The 10,939-nt window shown below is 29.7% G+C and overlaps 1 protein-coding gene across 9 annotated transcripts in view; it reads left to right on the top strand.

Annotated features, from left to right (window-relative positions):
- The first annotated feature begins 75 nt into the window (after positions 1 to 75).
- The window catches only part of LOC145182060 (uncharacterized), a 76,051-nt gene continuing 65,187 nt past the window's right edge, over positions 76 to 10,939 (top strand). Inside the window, exons 1-5 of one of the 9 annotated variants that reach the window (XM_090085367.1) lie at positions 3,916 to 4,251; positions 4,354 to 4,474; positions 4,886 to 6,402; positions 7,203 to 7,299; positions 8,548 to 10,095. In XM_090085367.1, the coding sequence (XP_089941493.1) occupies positions 6,079 to 6,402; positions 7,203 to 7,211 (333 nt within the window). In that variant the 5' untranslated portion in view covers positions 3,916 to 4,251; positions 4,354 to 4,474; positions 4,886 to 6,078 and the 3' untranslated portion in view covers positions 7,212 to 7,299; positions 8,548 to 10,095. Of the gene's footprint in view, positions 2,208 to 2,715; positions 2,772 to 3,178; positions 4,256 to 4,353; positions 4,475 to 4,885; positions 10,096 to 10,939 lie in introns of those variants that run through there. The other 8 variants (XR_016451838.1, XR_016451837.1, XR_016451836.1 and 5 more) reach the window with 8 other exon arrangements.

Genomic DNA, 10,939 nt, shown 5'->3' with positions numbered 1-10,939 from the left:
TTTCAAATGAAAAACAAACAAACAAAAAGTAAAAAACCCGGCCAACTTTGAGGTGACTTCCTGTTGTTTAGTGTGGTGATTCCCTGTGTGGTTTGGTGTGCTGATTCCGAAAATAGTAATGAAAAAGTTTTATCACCCATTAGTTTTTTACATTTTCATATTTAAAAAAGAGTTATTATTCAAAATATGAAATAAATATTTTGCTGTAGAATCCGTCAATGAAGAAAAATGTTGGGTTCCTAAAAAACTATGTCATGTTTGTGTCGAGAATTTCAGCAAACGGTATTAGAAAGAAAATTAAAGTTTACTTTACCCAAGGTATGGAGAGAGAATTTCAATCATTAAAACGATTATTATTTTTGCAGCATAGATATTTCTAGATATAATTCCAAAATTAAGACAATTGATCTGATTGATTGGTAAAAACATGGAACGGGATTTCCTGTTCCTGGCCACCTCAATCTATTCTTTTCTCAATTCTCTCACTAAATCATTCAAGCTTATGTATACAACAGTAGTTTTAAACTTTCAGTACTAGGTTGGTTTTCACTAAATTCTTTCAGTTTAGAAGTTGAATTTTAAAATGTCATTTTGTTATACAGTCCAGTTTCTAGACTGAAGGAAAAAAGTTTATTGGAATCTGGAGCATCTATTTTCCATTATAGAACAAGAAATTATTAATTTGCTCAGTCTTTCAAGCAGGAAGAAGATTGCTATGGTATTTACAGTCTAATCAATAAATTTAGAATTGAGTACAAGAAGGAAGATTGGAGACATTTTAAAGAGTCATCAAAAACTAGTTTAAAAGGTGTTCTGTTACAAAATGGAAATACTTATGCTTCATAGCCTATTGCTCATTCAGCCCATGTAAAGAAAATTTACTAAAAACTAACTATGCAGCTCACTTTTGGATGCGATATGGATACTTTTGAAATGGAGATTTAAAAGTTGTCTCCATCCTCCTTGGTCAGAAGCTGAAAGAAGGGTTTTTCGTTGGGCTTGATATCGCAAGATGATGTTCAATTCCAGCTTCAAAGCAATGATGAGTACATTGAAAAATGAGACATGGATTTCATTTAAAGAAGTTTTTTGGGAATGTGAAATTGTCTAGCTATGAACATTTGTAGCCGATAGAAAAGTAAGTTCAAAACTCTTTGTTGGCAGGTGAGTAGGGTACAGTGAGATTTATATGTTTTTGTTCAAATTCAAGCTTAAGAAAAGGTGTATTCCTATGTAAAATTAAATTTCAAGGTAGGTTTGTTATGGACCACTTTTTGATCAGAAAACGTCTTGATAACCAAATTTTTATATTTACACATTGTTAAAATGAAAAAAAATTTAAATTATTATAAAATAAACAAAAAACGTTTTTTTGTAATAAACTCTCCTAATAAGCGCAGCGCCGAATTAATTTTAAAAGATATTTTCACTTGGCTCTCCGCTGTATAAAAGTTTATACAAGATCGAAGTCTGTTACTATTTTATTCGTTATTAGTTATTTAATCCGAGATATTTATAAATGTCGAAAGTTAAGACTAGATCATCCACCACTGCAATTTCAGATTTTATTGGACCTGGAAAAGATTTTATTCCAAGTGAGCTGCCTACAAACAGAGCAGTTATTCAAAAAGGGATTTTACTAAAAGAACAAAAAAGCATGACATGCAATCTACACCATAATAAATATTCTAACAAAGATCTTGCTAGCGATCTGATTCCATTTGTTCTTGATCAATGGAGAAAAGCAAATGTTAAGTTTCAATAGCCAGTTATTATTGGTGAGAAATCGCTTTATTATAGAATTAAAACCCTTTGGGAGAAAGTAGAAAACGTTGCATGGGGAAGAACTAAGGCAAAAGTAAAAGAATAACTTATATTGAAGTTAGATAAGCTAATGGACCTCATAACATGTCCTCATAAGATACTTCTGTGTGAACATGATCTGTCTGGGTGTTCTTTCCCCCAAAATTGTAAAAGTAAAGCACATATAAATTGCACCTGTATTTTTTTTAAAAAAAATTCCAACTATGGAGCTCAGGTGGTTATACAGTCAAAGAAATAAGACAAGTGAAAAGTCTGATATGCAAATGAGGCATGCTGATAAGATTGAGACAACGAAACTTAGAAAAAAATATGAGGAAAATCAGTGATGAAAAAGCTTATGAGAAAAGAATGAAAAACTCTAAGATGATCAAGCATCCTTTGAGGTAAATATAATTTCATAATAATAAATACTTTTTTTGTTTATATAGCAAATTATATATATATATATATATATATATATATATATATATATATATATATATATATATATATATATATATACATACATACATACATACATACATATATACATACATACATACATACATACATACATACATACATACATACATACATACATACATACATACATACATACATACATACATACATACATACATACATACATACATACATACATACATACATACATACATACATACATACATACATACATACATACATACATACATACATACATACATACATACATACATATATTATATGAAGAATATCAAAAAAATATTTCTCCTAATATTTCTCTCAATGAAAACTATAATCCAGTTAATGTTAACTTTACTTTAAAACAAGACAATGAAATTAAATTGTTGCTTGAAAGGCTTCTAAAGGATAAATTAGGTGTCTATACTTTCCTTGTAACACGATTTTTAGAAAAGAAGTCAAGAAAAAACACTGTCAAGAAAAAACACAGCAATGGCTAGTATAAGGTAATCATCTTAATATAAATAGTACAGAAACGTTTAATGTTTAATGCTCAACGTCGTTTCGTCATTAGTTACTAGGCTTTTAAAGAGCGCTTTCTCAAAATGCACGCGGCCATTGGAGAAAGATCCATGAAGCGAGTTAAAACTTTTTTTCCTTTTGGAATTTAATTATTAGTTTAGATATATTACATAAAGAATCATATGAAGATAAATAATAATCGTTAAGATCATCTTATAATTGAAGTAAGTATATAAAATAGTTAGGCGCTACTCGACTTTCTCCCCCCCTAATTTTATGATTGATTCTGATAGAGAATTTTATGCTGATTAAGAATCGTATAAAAACATGGGTCTCAAAATCAATGGAAAGTGCTCTAATTCGAAGTCAAAGTTGTAAAAAATCCCACTAAAAACCCTAATATTCGCCATTTTGAAAATACTAAGTTAATGATCTTTTAGCTGACAAAAGCAAAACATTAATAGCATGGTTTTTACGTTAAAAAAGTCGTTAAAGTATGTTTATCTTGCGCAATTTTTTGTGGCAATGAAAATAGCCGTTTTTTGATTTATTAGAGAATAAACTATATTGCAAGTAATGTACTTTTGTAATAAATTTAAAAAAAAAATTCAACAGTTTTGTTTCCTAAAAGAAGAACTTATGAAACTTAGTACATAGTTGTTCTATCACATGTAAAATTTAGAAAATGTAACCTTCAAACCGTTTTTTTAATAAAAAAAACCAGCGTAGGATACAATAATAATTATTCATCAATTTTTCTACATTCTCACATTCTACGTTCAACCTTTATTTGAAATCTTCCATTAATTTCATTTCGTTATAACACTTTCGTTACAATACTTTAAAATAATAATGCTAAGGCTTATGGAAACCAGGTCTGTTTATTGCGCAATGTAACGGTAATTAATTTTCGTTAAAAATGAAAGCGTTTTGAAAAAAAATGGCGAATATTAGGGTTTTTAGTGGGATTTTTTACAACTTTGACTTCGAATTAGAGCACTTTCCATTGATTTTGAGACCCATGTTTTTATACGATTCTTAATCAGCATAAAATTCTCTATCAGAATCAATCATAAAATTAGGGGGGGGGGGGAGAAAGTCGAGTAGCGCCAATAGTTATGTATACATTCTTATTAGATAAAGTAGAAAGGATTTTAATTTTTTAAATCGTTTATATTTTGTTTGTTTTAGTTTTTCTTTTTGCAGTTTTGTTTTTATTATCTTATTTTTTAGAAGGAAAATAGGGGTATGTGTAATTGAATTGCGTGAAGAAACTATTTACGGCGGATTTGAGTGACGTAGTTTCGTTGATATGTTGTAAATATAGTTTAAGCGGTTTATTTTATGAGCATATTTGAGGTTCTTTGTATAGTATAAATTGAAGGAAAACTTTTTGTAAAGGGAATTTTAAGGAGAAGAGAAAATGTAGAGCTGAAACGTTGTGTTCGCTGCGAGAAAACAACAGTATGTATGTTATTTAAAGTTATGCTAATGCTATTCCCATAAAATGGTTATTACTATATTGAAATTTCTGTGATGCTTTTAACTATTTTTGTTCTTTTTTAGAAAATTTAGAAAAGTAAATTAAACTTTTGTGCCAACACTGACATGGCATGTCACATGTTATTGTATGAAAAAGTTAAATTTTGTTATGAGGATTACAGTTCTTATGAAGAAAAAAAAGAAGGTAAAGAGTGTTGTTTGTTAATATATTTTGCATCTTTTTAAATTTTCTCGCATCATTTTTAAAGTTTTTGTTTGCACACGTTTATTGTTTGCATATATGCTTTTTTGATATGTATGTGTATGTGGTAATAAGTGCTTTATAGTTGTTTTATCAATGTGTTTTTATAATAATGTTTTTATAATAATGTAAAGTGTTTTTTTACTGTTTGTGTATGTGTTAATATGTGTTATATAATTGTTTTAAAAATGTGTTTAAATATGTATATAAGGAATATATTTAACCTTATATACATATTTAAACACATTTATTGTGTTTATAGTTGGTACATATGTTTATATTATGTTGTTTCCGTGTTTTCAAAGTGCTGTGACTTGGTAAACATCTACCTGAAAATCAATTATTGTATTTTAGAGAAGGAGCAGAGCAAATGGCTTAAGATTGTGCAGCTCAACATGATAAGCACCTAACGGTATGGTTTAAGTTAAATACTGAAAATGAAAGAGCACATTGCTATTCTTATGTAGACATTTCTTATCACTTTATATTTGATGATTAACATTGTAAATGGAAGGTTAGACAAAGGGGTGGTAATAAGGTGATAGTAAGAATGTATAAAGTTAATCCAACTGGAGAATTGTTTTTTCTTAAACTGTTACTTTTGCAAGCAAAAGGAGCAACATCTTGGGAGGGTGTGCGTACTGTTAATGGTATTGTCCTTGAAACGTTTCGTGAAGCATGTGTTTTGAAAGAATTGTTGTAAGATGACACTGAATGGCAGAATACTCTTTCTGAGGCGGTTTTAACATGTACGCCAAAGCAAATTAGACAGTTGTTTTCAATTATTTTGACCTTTTGTGAATCTGGCAATCCTTTACATCTCTGGAATACATGCAAAGCTTTTATGATGGAAGATTTCATTCACCGCTCAATCCCACTTCTAATAGCTGAACAAGCTACTCTTCATCAAATTGAAAAGATTATTAATCAAAGTGGTAAAATGCTGACTGATTTATTGGCTTAAATCTAGAAAATTTTGATGAAAATGTTCAACAACTGAAATAGTAGAATTGTGTATAAACACAACCAGCTGAAATAGTAGAATTGTGTGTAAAATGTTCTTTGCATTGGCAATGGGTGCAGAAGTTTGCATTAACTGAAAATATGAGAGTACAAGATGGGGAAGGTGAATTTTCCCAATGGCTACTAAAACTTGGGAATGGAACAATACCTGTCAAAGAGGAGGATCTTTTTAAAGGATGCATTAAAATACCAAATCAGTGCATTATTAGAGAAAATGAATCAGTTGTTGATTTTTGGAGATGCTGATCAAAATGATTATTACACGTGATTTTAACACCAACTAATGTTGATTTATTATCAATAAAGAAGTGCCTGAATGTCTGCCGGGTGAGGTCAAAACTTATTTAAGTGCTGATCAAATTGATACTGATGACCTTAATGAAAGAAATAATTTTCCTGTTGAGTTTTTGAACAGCTTAACTCCTTCAGGTATGCTACTTCATTGGTAAAAATTGAAAATTGGTTGTGTAATTTTGCTACTTAGAAATTGAGATCTCAAAGCTGGGTTATGTAATGGTACTCAAATGAAAGTTTGTGCTCTTCAAAATAATTATATTGATGCAGAGGTTTTGACAGGTGTTTCTGGTGGTAAATGGGTTTTTGTTCCTCGAATTCAGTTGGCTCCATCAGATTCTAATTTACCTTTTGTTCTGAAACATCGTCAGTTTCCTGTCAGATTGGCTTATTCAATGACAATTAATAAAAGTCAAGGTCAAACATTTGATAGAGCTGGGGTATATCTCAAAAAACCATGTTTCTCTCATGGTCAACTATATGTTGCATGTTCAAGAACTAGGGCATTTAATAGTTTGTTTTTCAAAATTGATAAACATCTCATTCAAGGTATGGTAGGTAAAAAGTGTTACACAAATAATTTTATATTTTTTTTATTACTTTAATATTTTTTTCATAGTTTTTGATAAATATACCTGTCATTTATTATGTTTATATGTGTTATATGAAACCATATTTGTTTATAGCTGTATATATGTTTAAATTATGTTGTTTCCATGTATTCAAAGTGGTGTGAGTTGGCATTATATTGAGCAAGATTGATAACCTTGCCAGCCAAGCGGTGTACTTATAGCAGAGGTGTGACTTGGCAGCATTTAGTGTCAGGCGGTTTTACTGCTTTAGAGCTAGGTTGTGTTGTCTAGCATTTTTTAATTATTCTGGAAACACAATAATGTCTGTTAATGTTTAGCGTAATGTGTATGGGAGAGTATGCAACCTTGATCTTTAAATCTAGGGTGTTTTAATGTCCTAAATTTGATGTAATTGAATAACTAATATTGAATATAAAAAAATAACATTTTATGTAGTTACATGTTAAGTAAAAAGATAAATATATAGTTAACTTTAAATTGGTTTTCTACTTTTGCCTTTCATATTTTAATTTGGTTTGTTATTTTCGCTGAATTTTAGGATCAAGGGTGTAAATATTCTATTGTTATGTGTTATTGTTGTGATGTTTTGTGTTGATTGACTGCTTGGCTTACCTTCACGTTGGTGTCTATTGTTAAAAATGAATAAAAGGTAGTTTCATTATTGGAACTTACTGCTTTTATTTATTTACTAAAAGCCAACATTATGATAAAAATGCAGTTTATATCTTAATTTGATTTTTTTTTTTTTTAATTTGTTTTAGTATTGTTAATCCTTTGCACTTCGAAACAGATCTTATAGTTAAATTTTCGATAAATGTTTATATTAACTGCCATGTCGAAATAGGTAACTATAACTAGGTAAATCGATTTTCAGTTTTTATGTGGTTTTTTTTTTTTCTTTAAGATTTACGATTGACGCATTTATACAATTTATAAAAAAAAAAACCTGATTAACTTTTATTGTAAATTTTTGTCAGTTAAAATGATATAAATATATGCAATTAGTTCAATTTTTTTTAAATTTTCTCTATTTTATGCCTAATATTTTGTTATAACTTAGGGGATCTTTTTAAACGGGGTGGGAGGGGGGTGTGTGAATATTTTAGTCTTAAATTTATAACGTGTTTGACTAATTTATTAGCTTAGTTTGCATTTGCAACACTTTTGAGGAAAGAAGAACTTCTTATATATGTTAATTTCTTATATATATTAAAAAGAAAAAATTCTTATACATGTAAATCATTGTTTTACATTTTATTATTCTGGTGAAAAGTCTTCATCAAAAACTTGATTACTCTTTATAAAATAACTCTATTCTCCTGACTACCATTAACACAAAAACGGGGAAGGGAGGTCCTTTATTAGTGTCAAAATATTTAAGAGAATTAAATTTCGAGTAACAAAAGGAATTTTTAGTAAATGGTAGCAAATTGTCGTTTAATAAAAACTTTTGTAACAAAGAGGCCTTATCTAAAAATGGTCAGATTGGTGCCATATATATAGTGATGGTCAGTTATTTTTAATAAATTTATTTAGTTGTGTGCATTTAACATTTTAAAGACGATTTACTTTTTTAAAGAGACGTATCAAGTGGATACCAAAAGATTAATAACTCATGTATAATTTAAGTTAGCTTTAATTACAGTTCATGTTATAAGAAATATAACAAGAATTTAGCTTTACTTTTTCGTCAATTTAAAGCATGATGAATTGTTATTACTTTGGGTCAGTAACTAAAAACGTATTGTTTTAAACTTAGCAAACTTAGCGGGAAATGGTTCTGCCTTACACTGATATGACTTAAGTAAGTTGTAAATTACTCAAATAATGGTGAATAATCGGTAAATTATTTTACCTCCGCATACTTTTTATTTTAATTTTACAGATGGTTTAATTTTATCAATATGAAAGCATTTTTCTAAAAGGGTATAGTTAAGGTTTCGCAACGTTAAATTGTGGAAAACTGCCACTATAAAATAAATAACAGACCAACCATAACCCGTATAACAGGTTGCTTATTGCTAGTATAGATTATTATCTTATTGAGCAGCAAAAGTTCGGATGATGAACTAGTAAAAATAAATATAAACTAGTTTTATTTTATAGGTTTGGGATTTCACCTGCCGCAACTACAAGTTATCTGCAAGATTTAATTGAAGCAGGATTTCTCACCCCTGAATACTCTTACCTTGCTTGTGATCCTTCTAAGTTGACAAGAGCAAGAAAAAAAATCATGATAGTAGCAAAGAATAATGACAATTTCAATCTTCCAAAAGCAGATAGCATTGGCATTTATTTGATGGAAGAAAAGATTCAACAAGAGCGATGATAAATGATTCAAATGGATAGCTACATCCTATTATCAAAGAGCAACACATTACTGTGACTATAGAACCTGGTGGTGGATATCTTGGTCATTTTACTCCAAGTGCACATACTCATTCAGATAACCCAGCTAAAAAGATTGGTGAAGGTGTTTATAATTTGCTGCAACAATATAATCTTACTGAATCATGTTTAGTACTTGGAGCTGATAGTACTTCAATTAGCACGGCTGGAAAGGTGGTGCTATAACACATCTTGAAAAACTGTTAGGTCACAAATGCCACTCCGCCATATGCATGCTTCATTCAAATGAGTTATTTTTGCGTCACCTAATAGAAGGAATTGATGGACTAACATCAATTAGTACTGGCTTTGTAGGTCCTGTGGGAAAATGTCTTGCTGATGTTAATAAAATGGAGTACAATCCTCAATTTAAAGCTCTTCCAGAGTGAGAGAGCTTTGTTGACATTCCAGAAACAATAATAAAAAATATGTCAACAGATCAAAAACAAACCTACAAGTTATGTAAAGCAGTTAAAATCGGTGTATTGCCACCTATTCTTAGAGAAATTCAATGTGGCCCCTTAAGTCATGCCAGATGGCTCACTACTGGCATGAGAATAGTCTCTATGTGGACAAGGAAACATGACTTAACTGATCAGAATTTGAAAAATATTGAGTTACTTGTCTTATTTTGTTTAAAATTTTACTTTAAACTTTTTTTTGATATTAAAGTTAAAGACAGACTTAAAGATGCTTCCAATCACATTCTGTCTCAATTGAGAATTCTTAGAAATCAACCTGTTATAGTAAGAGAAATTGTGACTCCCTACATCCAGTTAGGCGCTTGGTATGTGAACCATGAAAGTTTAATAATCTCTTTATTATCAAGTAATAATGCAGAAGACTGCAACTTTGCAGTTGATTGAATTTTGGAACAAAGGGGTAATAATATCCTTGGAGACATGCGAATCAGACCAAGAAAAATACTTAAACTGAACTTTGCAGCAACTACTCTTCAAGAGCTAGTCAAATGGGAAAATGGTGTAGTGCAAAAACCTGTTTTTACTTGTTCACTCACTAAAGTTAAGTTGGTATTAGTAAGATTGACACCTCTAATAACTCCTTCTGTTAAAATTCATACTCAAAGTATCGACTGTGCTGTAAAACAAGTGACAGAAGCATCCAGGTTAGTAGTTTAACCAGATGCAAGAGATGGATATATTAGAGCTAGAGCTCAACATAGAGACTTGCTTCCTGTTTTTAAAACAAAGAAAGAAATTTTAATAAATTTTCAATGTCAATAGATTTGAAAGATATGTTATTTTATTTATTGTTTTTTAATAGTATTATAGTAGTGTTATCAAAATATTATTTAAGTAAGATGGGATAAACCTCCTGTTTTTTGGGGAAACCGCATCACTGGCACCACCTTTGTTTCTAATGAAACAAAAAAAACTGTTATAACCAAATTTGTTAATCATTAAAACTTCATTGAAAATTGAAGACCCTCTCCCCTGAAATGTCCAGAATCTGCATTGCTGGTAGGATTCATGCAAGATAATGACTTTGAAACAAGTATCAAAAAAACTTGCAACTGGTCTAGAAACATTTGCATTTAATATTTCATCGCAATGAAAAAGAAGGACATTTAAAGCATAATAAAAGATTTTACTAAATTTTGCAATTTCTAAAAGTGCAAATTTGGGTATCAAAACTTTTTCCGATCAAATATTTTTTTAAGGAAACCCTATTTAAAATTTGATTTCACATAAGAATACATCTTTTCTTAAGCTTGTAGAAGAAAAAAAAATTCTCGCTGTACCCTGTACCAGTGGTGAGCCCTCATTTTGAGAGAATTATATGTAATAAAAGGAAAACTGATACCAAATATGGTTTCAGCACCTAAAAATACATTAGATTTTGGTGAATTGATTTAAAAAGTTCTCACTATACTGCACATAAAGCATAAAAAAAGTTTAAAAAACCTTTGTAGTAACAGATTTTTCTTTTTCAAAATTATAATCCTAGCCAATCACTCTATGGTCCGAAAACACAATCATATATTTAACAAATATCTAACTCCAGTGTATCGGAGCCAAAATGCGCCATTATGAAGAGAAAGCAATCTTTTTAATTATAATTTAACACAACCGCATAGAAAAAGCATTTT

This window comes from Hydra viridissima, unplaced genomic scaffold (assembly GCF_058129835.1).
Source record: "Hydra viridissima isolate aposymbiotic clone 2 unplaced genomic scaffold, HvirCarnegie_v1 scaffold_4, whole genome shotgun sequence".
Lineage (NCBI taxonomy): Eukaryota > Metazoa > Cnidaria > Hydrozoa > Anthoathecata > Hydridae > Hydra > Hydra viridissima.
This window is presented reverse-complemented; position numbering and strand designations above follow the sequence as displayed.